The sequence below is a fragment of the Amblyraja radiata genome, chromosome 1 (assembly GCF_010909765.2).
Source record: "Amblyraja radiata isolate CabotCenter1 chromosome 1, sAmbRad1.1.pri, whole genome shotgun sequence".
In the NCBI taxonomy this organism is placed as follows: Eukaryota; Metazoa; Chordata; class Chondrichthyes; order Rajiformes; family Rajidae; genus Amblyraja; species Amblyraja radiata.
In genome coordinates, this window is record NC_045956.1 from 167,987,764 (window position 1) to 168,003,817 (window position 16,054).

The following is a 16,054-nucleotide window of genomic DNA, read 5'->3' on the forward strand; positions in this document are numbered from 1 at the left end:
GGGAAAGCCTGAGAGGAAGTCCAGCCCCGAGCAAGGAGTGGGTCCGCACGAGAGAAGCAGGACAGTACTCAAGCACTTCAGCCCGGTCGGGAGTAGAGTCAGCCCGGTCGGGAGTAGAGTCAGCCCGGTCGTGAGGGCTGTGGAGACAGCGGGCAGGCAAGTCAGCAGAGCAGCAGTAGTCGACTTGGCAGCGAGCCAGCGGCAGCAAAAGTAACGGTGAAGCCCGGAGGAGCCAGCAAAAGCAGCAATAGTGGAGGTCTGGCAAGGCCAGCAGCAAAAGTACCGGTGGGGACAGCTCGAGAGGTCGAGAAGGCACTGGAGTCCATAGGCTGACAAGCTGGACCAGTAAAATCCATCAAAGTAAAAGCAGGACTGTAGAATGTAATGCGTTGTTCACTATTCCTTCACAGTAAAAGCGGGACTGTACAATGTAATGCGTTGTTCACTATTCCTTCACAGTAAAAGCGGGACTGTTTGGATGTAATGCATTGGTCACTGTTATTAATAGTAAATCTGTGTGCATAGCAGGAATATGGTTAAAATGTTCTAAATGTCTATTAACATGAAATGTTGGTTAATAGTATAAATCTATTATTATAAGAATTAGTAATAGTCAGTGGGCTGGATCACTTCTTAGTGTGTAGAAGGATTAAGTCTAGTGCAGAATACACAGTGAGAGAAAAGAAGATAGTACACCTGAATAGAAACAGGTAGCATGGCTTTTCAAATTGTAGGAAACGTGCCCCAGTTAGATTTTGGGTGTAATTTTGTGAAATGGACCAAAGTCTTGGAGGCTTGTTTCATTTCCAATGATATCGCTGCAGAGGAGAAGAAGAGAGCATGGTTCATATTAGGCTTAGGAAGAGAGGGTTATCAGACCTTACGTATGTTACTCTTGCCAGCAGCGCCCACAGATAAAATGTATGAGGAGTGTAAGGAGGCTTTAATGGCTCATTTCACGCCAAAACCTCCAAGGGTGTCCAGAGGCAAGGAGCCTGAACTAAAGAGGGCAGAGAGTCTCTCAAAGGACCAAGGTCAAGTGCAAAAGGACAAAGGTCAAGTGCAAAAGGACAAAGGTCAAGTGCAAAAGGACAAAGGTCAAGTGCAAAAGGACAAAGGTCAAGTGCAAAGGGACACAAGTCAAGTGCAAAGGGACACAAGTCAAGTGCAAAGGGACACAAGTCAAGTGCAAAATGACACAGGTCAAGTGCTAAGGGACAAAGGGCAAATGCAAAGTGGCAGAAGTCAAAGGCAAAGAGAAATTGCCATCCAAAGGGCAACCCTAGCTATTCAAGCTGCATTCAGGGGTATGAATGTACGGAAAGAAATCCGGAACAAACAGAAGGCAGCAACGGTAATACAAGCAGCATTTAGAAGGCACAGAGTATATCGTCAATACAAGGCAATGAGATTGGCAGATATAATAGTACAAACCCATTATAGGGCACACCTTCAAATGGAAAGTGATTGCAAAACTTACATGAAGGTATGCAGAAGCTTTGTACTGCTTCAGGCAGCCTACCGTGGAATGCTTGTTCGAAGGCAACTGCGGGGCATGCATAAATCTGTCAAGGTCATACAGACTTATTATCAGATGTATAAACAGCGTCAGTATTTTAAGAAACTACGCTGGTCTGCCATTGCTGTACAGCAACGATACAGAGAATGCCAGATAAGAGATGTCCAAGTGAGACAGTATAAGAGTTTGAGAGAAGCAGTGGTTTGTATTCAGGCCTTATACCGCGGGATCAAAGCCAGAGTATTGGTAGAAAAAACCAAGGCAGCACGCTGTATTAAGTCATTCATAAGAATGTGCATTACAAGAAAGCATTTCTTGATGCAAAAGGCGGCTGTAGTCACTCTGCAAGCTGCATACCGTGGTTACCGATTAAGGGTACGGTACAGAGCTATGCGACAAGCAGTCATTTCCATCCAGAGATGGTACAAAGCATGTAAAATAGGGCATTCCCAGTTTGTGCAATATCAGTCAATGAGGGATGCAACTATTACCATTCAAACTGCCTACAAGAGTATGGTGGTTAAGCAAAAGAGAGCTACTGTAAAAGTGCAGTTAGTACTCCGTATGAGTAGGTATAGGAAAGACCTAAGGAGACAAATAGACGCACAACAGAAAAGGCTGAAACGATACAAAAGACTTAAACGATATAGGAAAGACTTCCTCAAACCGATTTATACAGCAGTTGTAGTGCAGTATCACTACCGTGCTTATGTAGTAAGAGAAATATACAGAGCGCAAATCAAAGCCACTGCTGTATTGCAAGGACAGTATAGATCCTACTTCTTGATGAATAACCAGAAAGGTGACTTAAGAAGACAAATAGACGAACAGCAGAAAAGGCTTAAACGTTGCAAAGAACGGTTAAATAAATGTGTGACGATGAGCAAAAAGCTGTTAACAGAAAAGTCTAAAGAAGAGAGGCTTGTCGGTCGAGACAAAAGTATGCAGGACCGATTGCGATTAGGACACTTCAGTATAGTCCAGCATGGAGCTTCCTTCACTGAGCAATGGACAAATGTTTATGCATTGCAGAATGTCATTATACAACAAGAGCAGATAAATACGTAGCGCCAGGAAATTGAGCGACAGAGAGCGACTGAAAAATGAAAACCTGCAGTCACGTGTCAGATCCCACCTACAAATAAGGAACAGAAACTGAAGAAATTTTAACTTTAGCAGAATATCAAGAACAGGAAGAAATCTGCAAATTAGATTAGGATATTTAAAAAGGGAAGAGGCAGAGATACAGGTAGAGCTAGAGTGATTAGAAAGATGAGTGGAATGAACCATTATAAGTGCTGTTTTAGTACGATTATTACAGTTATGAGGATGTAATGTAAGATGACTGTAATAATATAATTTTGCAACTGTGTGTTAATCAATTATATTTAACGTACTAGAAATGGTGTTATTCGCCTCCAATCTAAATGGGGAGCAGTGTAATGTATATAATGTAATTAGCATATGTTATGTCTTGTGCGAGGGGACGCATGCGCTGGAGGAGACTCATGGTGGCGTCCAGCAATAAAGAAGCTTGCTAGTTTACTCCTGTATCTGAGAGTTCTTTTGAGTCAGTTCCAAGTACCCAAAATACACTACACCCTACCCTGGGTAAAAGACTCTGTGCATCTACCCTATTGTTCTACCCGATACACGTGAATGTTAAGTTTGTTTTTTTCCTCCAAGACTGAGGTTGATGGATTTTTGGACATGAAGAAATTAGGCAAGGAAGTGGACAAGCAGAGAATAAGCCACCGTCTTACTAGTCGTTAAATCAGGCTCCAGTGCCTCAAGCCCTACTGCTGATTAGTTTAATTTAGTTTAGAGATATGATGCAAAAACAGGCGCTTCGGCCCACCGAGTCTGCACCGACCCGCAATCTCCGTACATTAACACTATCCTACACGCACTAGGGACAATTTACATTTATACCAAGCCAATTAACCAACAAACCTGTACATCTTTGGAGTGTGGTCGGAAACTGAAGATCTCGAAGAAAACCCACGCAGGTCATGGGGAGAAAATACAAACTCTGTACAGCAGCACCCATAGTCGGGATTGAACCCGGGTCTCTGCCACTGTAAGGCAGCAACTCTACCGCTGTGCTGCCCCAAATCTACTTACCAAATCCACTTACGAAATATGTAGGAAGGAACTGCAGATGCTGGTTTAAATCGAAGATAAACACAAAATGCTGGAGTAACTCAGCGGGACATGCAGCATCCCTGGAGAGTAGGAATGGGTGACGTTTCGGGTCGAGACCCTTTTCCAGACTGATGTCATGGGAGTGGGCAGTACATAGATACGGAAGTGTATAGATAACAAGGTGTAAGGTGTGAAAACAGGATAAAGGGAATGTAGATCAACAGACCATTGTCAGTTGGGAGAAGGTCACAACAAAGCAAACAGAGATAAAAATGTAGTCGGAGACAGTAAGACTGGTCGGAGAACTGGGAAGGGGAAAGGATGGAGAGAGAGGGAAAGCAAGGGTTACTTGAAGTTAGAGAAGTTAATGTTCATACCGATGGGGTGCAAGCTGCCCTCATACCGTATGAACATTATCCTAACGTTCAACCTATGGCAGATGCATCTGTCTTTGACAACACTGCCAGAAATTACCACTGATTTGTTCTTGACGAGGTACTCTCCAATGAACTGCAAGACACTGGTTTAGTTTAGTTTAGAGATATAGCTCCCTTTAGAGATAAAGACCCTTCGGCCCACCGAGTCTGTGCCGACCAGCGATCCCCGTACACTAACACTATCCTACACACACTAGGGACAACTAACAAATTTAACAAGACAATTAGCTTGCAAACCTGAATGTCTTTGGAGTGTGGGAGGAAACTGGAGCTCCCGGACAAAACCCATGCAGGTCACGGGGAGAACGTACAAACTCCATACAGAGAGCATCCATAGTCAAAATTTACCCTGGGTATCTGGTGCTGTAAGGCAGCAACTCTACCGCTGCACCACAATAATCGTGTTAAATGGGATATACACAGAATAGACCTGGTAACTAAAATAGGCTTTTTGGTAGATTTTGTGCAGTGTCGACTATTATTAAAGGCATAAATGTACATCAGCACAAGCAAGCCCAGCATATCTCATTCCCTACTGGGATAATGAAACAGTGGGATAAAGTATGACAAGTCTGGAAGAGCCTGCTGTGGACAGTATTAGGCACACATAAAAATGGAATGCCAACATGGTAAATCTATATCACGATATTTGATAAAGTCCCTCATGGTAGACTGATCCAGAAGCTGAAGATTCATAGGATCCAAGGTGAAGTTGGTCATTTGGATTCAGAACTGGCTTAATCATGGGTTTAGGTTTATTACATGTACCTAGAAACAGTAAAAAGTTTTTGTTTGCATGCTATCTAATCAAATCAGATAAGACTATACATGAATACAATCAAGCCAAACACGTATAACAGTGAGAATGAAGAGGAAAATACCAAAGTGCAATTTCTCAGCATTATAGTGTAACAGTTCCAGAGAAAAGATCCAATTTCCATGATGAAGTAGATTGGAAAAATCAGGATTGTACCTGGCTTATGGAAGGACGGTACCGAAGTCTGCTATAAGAGGGGAAGAAGCTGTTCCTGAGTCCGGTGGGACGCTCTTTCAAGCTTTTATATCTTCTGCCTGACAGGTTTGGGAAGTAGGAGGCATGACCGGGCTAGAAAAGTCCTTGATTATGTTGTCTGGTTTCCCAAGGCAGTGGCACGACAGAGGGTTGTGGTAGAAATATGTTCTAATGGCTGGCGGTCAATGACCAGTGGAGTTCTGCAAGGATCCGTGCTAGAATCTCTTGTTTGCAGGTACAACTTGGATGCAAGTGTAGATGGGTTGGTTGGAAAGTTTCCTGACGACACTAAAATTTGTGGTGTTGCAAACAGTGAAGAATGGTGTCAAAGTATACAGCGGGCTGTAGATCAACAAAAGAAATGGGCAGAGCAATGGCGGATGGAGTTTAATCTGTGCAAGTGTAAGATGTTGCACTTCGGGAGGTCAAACATATGGGGAAAATACAGTTAATGGCAAGATCCTTAACTACATTGATAAGGGGCACCTTTGGGTTCAGGTCCATAGTCCCCTGAAAGTAGAATAGAGTGGTAAAAAAGCATACAGTATGCTTGCCTTCATCTGTCAGGCCATTTGGTTTAAGTCAATAAGTCCTGTTGCAGCTTTACAGGATTTTGGATAAACCGCATTTGGAGTAGGGTGTTCTGTTCTGGTCGCCCCATTTCAGGAAATATGTGGAGGCTTTGGAGATGGTACAGGTTGAAGGGAGACCTGATAGAATGTTAGAATGTTGGAAGGTCGAAGGGAGACCTGATAGAAGTTTATAAAATTATGAGAGGCACATATATGAAAGGGAGTCAGAACTTTTTTTCCCCCCCAGGGCCTAATAGTAAGGACTCGAGGACATAGCTTCAAGATGCGAGGGGCAAACTTTAAAGGAGATGGTGGGGCAAGTTTTTTTTTTAAAGTGCTGGGTTCCTGGAATGCACTGCCAGGCTTGATGGTGGAGACAGATACGATAGTGGCATTTAAAAGGCTTTGAGATTGGCACACGGATATGCAGCGAATGAAGGGATGTGGAACATGTGCGGGCAGAGGTTTGTTTAACTTGGCATTATGTTCGGCACATATGTTATGGGCCTAAAGGCCTGTTCCTGTGCTGTAGTCTTCTATGTTATGTTTTTTGTGTGTTAAACAGTTGAAACAACATAAATAGACAGAAGTAAATCAAATCAAATTAGACCAAAACTCTGATTCTTGCCAAAATGCAGACCATTCAATACCTTAGGAGTAAAAGAGACTCCAATAACATTGCAATCCGTGGGAACGATGAGAGGAGACAAATGCAAGGATGACGCATCGCAGTAAGATCAACCAGAATGCTGAGTCGGTGTTCCTATGCACCTTCTCTTCCTGACATCTGCACCACCACAAAAACAAGTCTTTACACAATTCGATTTACGCCACCAGGAAACGAGTTTGAAAACTAAAGACAGCAAAGTCTTGGAGACAAGACAATGTTCTGGCTATAGTAATAGGGAAGATAGATACAAAAAGCTGGAGTAACTCAGCGAGACAGGCAGCATCTTTGCAGAGAAGGAATGGGTGACATTTCGGGTCGAGATCCTTCTTCAGACTGATTAGAGATAAGGAAAACGAGAGATATAGACGGTGATGTGGAGAGATAAAGAACAACAAATGAAAGATATGCAAAAATATATCGATGATAAAGGAAACAGGCCATTATAAGCTGTTTGTAGGGTGAAAATTAGAAGCTAGTGAGACTTGGGTGGGGGAAGGGATAGAGAGAGAGGGAATGCCGGGGCTACCTGAAGTGAGAGAAGGGAGGATTATGTGTTGTATGCGACGGCTGATGGGGTGGAAGGTAACGACTAGGGGGACTCCGTATCTGTTGCGATTAGGGGTAGGGGCAGGGCTGCCAACTCTCACGCATTGAGCGCATTTCATGAATTTCTCACACTCTCACGCTGATCACAAATTTCTCACGCTCAAATTCTAATTAATTAAATAAATAAAGTCACGAACAATTCAATTCGTCCAAGGCTTCCAGATCTCCTCCACATTCACCAATGAGAATAGTTTTCTGTCGGTGGGTTTCCCGTAAAGAACGAGCATTTTAATTGTCTTAGACTCTTAAGCACACTATTTAAAATGGCAAACTGCAGTACATTTTACATTCATGGAACCAAAATCTACAGGTGCTGGAAATTCAAAATGAAGCAAAAATTGTTTTAGAGGCGAGTAAAAACCACGTAACGAATATATAAGGGGAATGCATAGTCTTTTTCCCGGGATATGCGATTCAAGAACTAGAGGGCATTGGTTTAAAGCAGGGCTGTCAAACTACCGGCCCGCGGGATGATTTGGGGGAAAAAAAGTTTAGTTTCTCCCGTGCAGATGGTGTGATAGGTGAGGCACGGTGGTGGTCCCAGCACCGACCACTGAGGCACTGCTCACACCTCCCACCCTCACCTCCGGCAGCTCTGCCTGTGTCCGTCGGCCGCTCTGTCCACACCCCATGGAGTTTTAACCCCGCCTCCGGAGCCGCGGGGATGAATCTCGGGCGAAGGCTCTGCTCCGATGCCCGACCCCCGGGTCGCTGACCCTCATCGCCCCCTGACCCCAGCTGGACACAGAGCACCTGGGCCGGCCCGGTGCAAGGCCAAGGTGATACAGACACACATCGCGATGAACAGGAAGGTTGGCGCTGTAATTAAGACGGTAAGTCCTTTAAAATAGGGGGGGGGGGGGGAAGAGGGAGGGGGGAGAGAGTGGTGGAGAGAGGGAGAAAGAATGGAGACAACTTTCAAGAAGCCAGAGATACACGGCTGTGAAGCTCGGCGGACATTAACATTACCGGTCCGTTATCCATGGTTCTGAAAACTACTGCTTACGTTTTTTTCCCCAATAACCAATGAAATTCACCGGTCAGCACCAGCTACAACCTACAAGAACCTACGAGAACCTTTGACTTCCTGGCAACCCACTAGGACCTCCTGGCGACCCACCTACGGCACGAGAATTCTTGCTACTGTTGAAAAAGTAGCGGCGATCATAATGAAGCCGCGACTAGTTCCCCGATTGCGGGAACTCCTCATGACCATGAAGGCGACTCCCCGGCAACTGCCCGCGAACATGTGGCCACCGCAGTGTCTCCTGCAGTCGCCTAAGAAGTCGCCTGTGGGACTGGCCCATTAGAATGCTTTTTTGTTGCGAGAAGGATCCCGACTTGAAAGTTGCCTATCCATTTCTTCAGAGAAACTGCATGACCTGCTGTGTTACTCCAGCACTTTGTGTTCTAAAGCAAAAGATTGTTGATTTCACCATAAAGCAGGACGTCCAATCTTCCCAGTCTAGTGTCATTGCTTATGGTGAGAAACATAGAAAATGGGTGCAGGAGTAGGCCATTTGGCCCTGCGAGCTAGCACCGCCATTCAATATGATCATGGCTGATCATCCAGAATCAGTCCCCCGTTTCTGCTTTCTCCCCATATCCCTTGATTCCGTTGACCCTAAGAGTTATGTCCAACTCCCTCTTGAACACATCCAGTAAATTGGCCTCCACTGCCTTCGATGGCAGAGAATTCAGCAGATTCATAACTCTCTGGGTGAAAAAGTTTTTCCTCATCTCATTATACTGCATCTGCCATGCATCTGCCCACTCACCCTGCAGCCTCAAAGCATCCTCCTCGTAGTTCACACTGCCACCCATCTTTGTGCCATTCGCAAACTTGGTGATGTTACATTTAATTCCTTTGTCTAAATCGTTAATATATATTGTAAATAACTGGGGTCCCAACACTGAGCTTAGCGGCACCCCGCTAGTCACTGCCTGCCATTATGAAAAGGACCCGTTAATTCCTACTCTTTGCTTCCTGTCTGCCAACCAATTCTCTATTCATGTCAATCCCCTACCCCCAATACCATGTGCTCTAATTCTGCACACTAATTTCTTAAGTGGGACCTTGTCAAAGGCTTTTTGAAAGTCCAGGTACACCACATCCACTGGCTCTCCCTTATCCATTCTACAATCTATACTTCATGTCTATAAAATCATGTCCAATCTATACTCATCCCACCTGTCTGCGTTTGGATCATATCCCTCCCTGGAGCGGCTGGGCTTGAATACTCTGGAATTTAGAAGGATGAGAGGGAATCTTATTGAAACATAAGATTATTAAGGGTTTGGACACGAGGCAGGAAACATGTTCCCGATGTTGGGGGAGTCCAGAACCAGGGGCCACAGTTTAAGAATAAGGGATAGGGCATTTAAAACGGAGACGAGGAAACACTTTTTCTCACAGTTGTGAGTCTGTGGAATTCTCTGCCTCAGAGGGTGGTGGAGGCTGGTTCTCTGGATACTTTCAAGAGAGAGCTAGATAGGGCTCTTATAGATAGCGGAGTCAGTCGATATGGGGAGAAGGCAGGAACGGGGTACTGATAGTGGATGATCAGCCATGATCACATTGAATGGCGGTGCTGGCTCGAAGGGCCGAATGGCCTACTCCTGCACCTATTGTCTATCCATGCACCTGCCTAATTGTGTCTAAAAAGTTGCAATAGTTTATTAAATCTTTCCCGCTTCACCTTAAACTATGTCCTCTGGTTCTCGATTCCCCTACTCTGGGCAAGTGACTCTGAGCGTCTACCCAATCTATTCCTCTTATTGAAGCAACAACAGTTAGAAGTGGAATCGAGAAATAGTTTTCCAGGCAGAGAATTGTGGAAACCTGGAAGTATCCGACCTAGAAGTCCAAAGAGTTAAGACTTTTAAGTTATTTGGAAGTGGATCAGAGGCTATGCAATAAAGGCTGAGGAATGGGTATGCTGTGGACGAGCTGGCTTCAATGGCTGTGAAATGGAATACTCTAATCTGGCAGAGAACAACTATACTATTATCTCCCGAAGACAGAGACAAAAAGCTGGAATAAAAGATGGAGTTTATGTGTCCATCTTCGGTTACAACCAGCATCTGCAATTCCACCCCACGCCTATTATCTCCCGAGTTTCAATTCAAAAATCGCTCTGGTAAATATGAAACTGAGCAGCAGGTAGAAAAACTGTCATTGTAGCCACTGCTAATCACATCAGTACACTCTATGTAACTAAAGCAATTATTGCAGGTTAATTAACCCCAACAAAAAGACGACACTTCAACAGATGGGTTGGGCATTATCCCCAAACAACAAGCCAATTAAGCCTGGAAGAGGTGAGCGTGTGAGCGAATCATCATTGATTGAAACAGTCAAGTGCTCATTAAACACGTCTCAAGTTGGGTCATAATATTCGGTTAATTATTTCCCATGATCACTCAAGAGAAAGCTGGAAAGGGAAAGTCTTTTCCAGTATTTCAATTACTCATTGCCCTCCAGTGAACCTGATACTGCCGTCCAGTGAATCAGCAGAGATCCAGTCCAACAGGTGTTTAAAAGAAGGAACTGCAGATGCTGGAAAATCAAAGGTACACAAAAATGCTGGAGAAACTCAGCGGGTGCAGCAGCATCTATGGAGCGAAGGAAATAGGCAACGTTTTGTTGCCCAAAACGTTGCCTATTTCCTTCACTCCATAGATGCTGCTGCACCCGCTGAGTTTCTCAGTACAACAGGGCTTGACATGTATGCTTCACCCCATCGACTAATTATAGTGCCTACACAGTGGTTACATTAAGATGTTGGTAATGTACATGCCAGGAATGAAGAAAAAGACCGAGTTGAAATCTCACACATTATTCAAGGATATTTAAATTCAGTTAATAATCTGGAATTTGGAAAGGAAAAAAAGTCTCAGTAACGAAGAACGCGAAAACTATTGGATTCAATGATGCTCCAGGGTAAGAAATCTGCAATTTTGTCTAGCATTTATGTGATTCCCTTATGTCTAATTCTTAAATGTCCTCTGAAGGTCTACCAAGCCCAGGGCAATTAGGGATAGATGATAAATCCTAGCATTGCCAGTCCCACTCGGATCCACACATATCAGACAAGGTTTAGTGTAGTTCATTTTTTAGTGTAGTTAGAGATACAGCACGGAAACAGGCCCTTCGGCCCACCGAGTCCGTGTCGACCAGTAATCAGCCCGTTCACTAGTACTATCCTACCGATTTTTTTAACCAACCAACAAACCTGTACGTTTTTGAAATGCGGGAGAAAACCAGAGCATACTCGGGGAAAATCCATGTGGTCACAAGGAAAGCGTGTAAACTCCATAGACAGAGCACCGGTAGCCAGGATCGAACGCAGGCCTCTGGCGCTGGAAGGCAGCAGCTCCATTGCTGTGCCACCCTCCTCTGAAGGTCTACCAAGCCCAGGGCAATTAGGGAGAGATGATAAATCCTGCATTTGCCAGTCCCACCTGGATCTACGCATATTGGACAAGGTAAATAGAACATGAAACAGTACAGCATGGGAAGAGGCCTTTCAGCCCACAATGTGTGTGCCATACATAATGCCAAGATAAACTAATTTCAAAGGGTGGTGGGCGTATTGAACGAGCTGTCAGAGAAGATAGCTGAGACAGGGACTAATGCAATGTTTAAGAAACGATTAGACAGATAGGACAGGTTTGGAGGGATATGGGCCAAAGGCAGGCCAGTGAGATGTGTTGGTCATTGTGGGCAAGTTGGATGGAAGGGCATGATTCCATAACTCATCTACCGGCATCTAATCCATATCCCTCAATTCTCTGCACATCCATGTGCCTATCCAAGAGCCTCTTTAACACCACTATCGTATCTGATTCCATCACCACCAATGGCAGCATGTTCCAAGCACCCACCACCCTTTGAGCAAAAAAAACTTTCCCCGCACATCCCCATTAGATAGCGACAGGACTCACTTTTGCTAGGGGATGCAGAGAAGAGGAACAAATGTAAAATGTTTTTAAAAGACTTACCGTAAACAGCAAACACATCTTTGATTTCTTTTTCTATGACTCTAAGAGCAGCCTCGATGCCATACGTGCTGGCAATAGAGTGGATATCGTTTGAGTACAGGCGGCTGAGGTCCAAGATCTGAAGCAGAGGAAACAAAGCCCATCACAGAGACTGGAAGTACAGATTCTCCACATACAAATTACATACGTTTACAACCACTACTAATATTTTAGCTCTCGCCTACAGAACATTTTTCCACACATGCAAACATGCATGTGGTCAGCAAACAATGTTGTGCAAAAATTGAGAAATTGCACTAAGAATGGTCAATATGTTGCTTTTAGTGACAGTGATCGAACTGTTCCAGTCGCCCAAGTTCAATCCTCAACCACTGGTGTTGTCCACGGGGAATGTGCACATTCTCCCCGTGACCATCTATATTTCCTCCGGGTGCTCCATTCTCCCCCATGCTCCCAAAACGTGTGGCTTAGTAAGTTAACTTGCCACTGTAAATTGGCCCTAGCGTGTAGGTGAGTGGTAGAATCTGTGAGGAATTTATGAGAACGGGAGAATAGAAAGGGATTAGCATAGGGTTAGTGAGGAATAAAACTTTGATAAGTCAGCACCCTTTGGCAGTGGTCTTTGGAAATGCCGGACTGACAGACTTTCCAGACTATTGAATGTTGCTCCTATTATTATCTGAACCCACATTTATTTCATTAAATAAAAAAAGATGTTATACACACTATCATAATTAATTTTTCAGTGAACTCGGAATATGCAAAGGAAGTGGGGTGGGGTGGGGGGGGGTAGAACGGGGGGGCTGGAGAGTTTAGAGGGAGTGTGAGAAACAGGATCCCGACAAACTTAAAGACAAGGTGAAACATTTGGCTGGGTAAGTTTTGAGGGAACATCGGAAACAGAGCCCTGTTGAGCTCAATGCCAACAATCAGAGAATGATCGCAGGGATGATTGGGTTAACATATGATGAGGTTTTGATGGAACTGAGCCTGTACTCGCTGGAGTTTAGAAGGATGAGGGGTTCTCAATGAAACTTACCGAATAGTGAAAGGCCTGGATAGAGTGGATGTGTAGAGGATGTTTCCACTAGTGGGAGAGTCAAAGACCAGAGGCAGACTAAAAGGATGTAGCTTTAGAAAGGAGATGAGGAAGAATTGTTTTAGTTAGAGAGTGGTGAATCTGTGGTATTCATTACCACAGACTGTCAATGGACATTAAGGCAGAGATTGACAGATTCTTGAGGGTGTCAGGCGTTATGGGGAAAAGGTAGGAAAATGGGGTTGAGAAGGAAAGATAGATCAGCCATGATTGAATGGCGGAGTAGACTTGATGGGCTGAAAGGCCTAATTCTGCTCCTATAACAGTTGAACTTGTGAATCGGGGATTTCAAACAAATAGATAGCAGATCACTGGAGTTTAATTGTTTGGCAGAGCTTTTTTGGGCTGCTCTACAATGCAACTTCATAGGTCCATGAAAAATACATTTGCGCATCTACCATTAAGTAATTGCAACATACCCGACAAACTGGGGAAGATTTATGCCATTTCCTTTGCAAGCTGGTTCCCATATTCTTTAAATAGATTTTTCTGAGTAGAGCAAAGAACAGCAGAGCACAGTGCCGACTATGAGGCCAATTTAAACTGCATATCTGCCCACATGGCCCATAACCTACGGTGAGTGCCGGAGACCAGACTGGCCCGCGGTGGGTGCCGGAGGTCGGTCAAGGGACCTGTTGCCAAGAACAAAGGGGGATCCAGCGTAGGGTGGGGGCCGCCGAGAACGAAGAGGGAACATTGGGGACTATAATAAATGCTTTGTAACTTTGTCAGGGCCTGGTGGGACATGTGGGAGATCAGGGATATGGTCGGTGTCACTGATGACTACGTGTGCAGAAAGTGTGTCCAGCTGCAGCTCCTGGCAGACCGCATTGAACGATTGGAGCTGCAGTTGGATTCATACTGGAGCATCCACGATGCTGAGAAAGTTGTGAATAGCACGTACAGTGAGTTGGTCACACCACAGGTAAACGTTAAGCGGACAATAAGGGAACAGGTGGCCATTAGCAGCTTGACACGACATGTATCGCTCATGTAAAAGGTTCAAATTATAGTATGGACTGTTTAAATTTTTTTTTAAAACTACATACAGGAGTGCTTCTCAACCTAGGGGAGGAGGGGGGGAGGACGCGACTCGAATAATAGTCGCGTCCTCTCCAGGAAGTGACTGAAGGACGGTATCCCCCTTACCGTGCCCTCTTCCCCCACATTAAAACATTAAAAAAAACATAAAAAACACACTTCAACATAACAAAAAACAAAAAAAAAAAAAAAAGATTAGATTAGATTAGATTAGATTAGATTATTTAATGACCACACAGTCAAGCTGGTGGAATTCAGGTTCAGTACAGGATGTTACAAGGTAGGCTGATTCCCGTCAAACATAACATAAAACACAACATCATACAATATACAGTACATGCATGGGGAGGATATGTGCTGTTATAGTGTGTTCAGAATTCGGATTGCGTGTGGGTAAAAACTGTTTTTAAATCAAGATGTCTTGGCGGACAGTGAGCTGTAGCGCCTTCCTGATGGCAGCAGGTGGAAGATGTGGTGTGCTGGGTGGGAGGGATCAGAGATGATTTTCTTCACCCTTGACACAGACCGTTTGTGATGGAGTGATTCTATTGATGGGAGGGGAGTGCTGATGATTTTGGATGCTTTGTTAACTATGCGTTGTAATTTATTACGGGAATGAGTGTCTAAACTGCTGAACCAGACTGTAATTGATGAAGTGAGCATGCTTTGGATGATGGCTGTGTAGAATTTGATTAGGAGGTGTTTCCTTACTCTAAACTTCTTGAGCTGGCGGAGGAAGAAGAGTCTCTGGTTGGCTTTTTTGTAGATGTGATTTGAATTGATTTTCCATTTGAGGTTATTGCTTATGTGGGTGCCTAGAAATTTGTATGAGTCAGTGGTGGATATGGGTTCGCCTGAGATGAGTAGGGGGGTCTTGGGTTGTGCCTTACGTCCGAAATCAATGATGAGTTCGTGTGTTTTTGATGTGTTAAGTGAGAGGTTATTGTCTGTGCACCAAGTGACTGCTTTGTGTGTTTGAGTGCGGTATTCTGTTTCATTATTGTTCGAGATGAGACCAATGATGGTTGTGTCATCTGCATATTTATAAATTTTAACTGAACTATGCTGGGATGTGAATTGGTTTGTGTAGAGTGAGAATAACCAGGGGGACAAGACGCAGCCCTGAGGGGCTCCTGTGCTAAGGTGCAGGGGGTGAGATATTGTGTTATGTATCTTCACCCTCTGTTGTCTGTTCCAAAGGAAGCTGTAGATCCAGTGACAGATGCAGGGGTCGATGTTCATGTCCGTTAATTTATGGAAGAGTTTAACCGGGTTGATGGAGTTAAATGCCGAACTGAAGTCCATGAAAAGGATGCGGGCGTACGTGTTGGCGGTTTCCAGGTGTTGCAGAGTGTGATGAATGGCCAGATTGACTGTGTCTTCCACTGACCTATTGGCTCTGTATGCGAATTGGTGAGGGTCCAAATTGGAAGAAGTGCTGGTTTTGAGGTGAGCAAGAATAATGCGCTCGAATGACTTCATGGCCACAGATGTAAGGGCAATCGGTCTATAGTCATTGAGGCAGGATGATGTGTTGGACTTGGGCACAGGGATGATGGTGGATTGTTTGAAGCACTGGGGCACTGTACATTGGCAGAGGGATGAGTTGAAGATGCCGGTGAATACAGGGGCCAGTTCTGCTGCACAGTGATGAAGCACTGCTGGGCTGATGTTGTCTGGGCCTGCAGATTTATTTTTCTTCTGTCTCCTGAAGGTAGTCCTCACCTCGGCCTCCTGGATGTGGAATGGAGGTGGAGGAAGAGGAGAGGGGGACAATGGTGGAGGGACTGGAGACTGTTCAAACCTGCCATAGAAAGTGTTCAATCTGTCTGGGAGTTGGTGATCATTATCTGGGATGGGGGTGGATGTCTTTTTGTAGTTGGTCATTTCCTGGAGTTTTTTCCAGACAGTTCTAGTGTTGTTTGTTGATATTTCTTGTTCTAATTTGG

At 44.5% G+C, this 16,054-nt stretch overlaps 1 protein-coding gene across 1 annotated transcript in view; it reads right to left on the bottom strand.

The window, feature by feature from the left end:
- The window catches only part of polr1a (RNA polymerase I subunit A), a 151,741-nt gene that overhangs the window by 11,472 nt on the left and 124,215 nt on the right, over window positions 1-16,054 (bottom strand). The window contains exon 31 of the mRNA XM_033039941.1: window positions 11,966-12,083. Within this exon, the coding sequence (XP_032895832.1) occupies window positions 11,966-12,083 (118 nt within the window). The remainder of the gene's footprint in view (window positions 1-11,965; window positions 12,084-16,054) is intronic.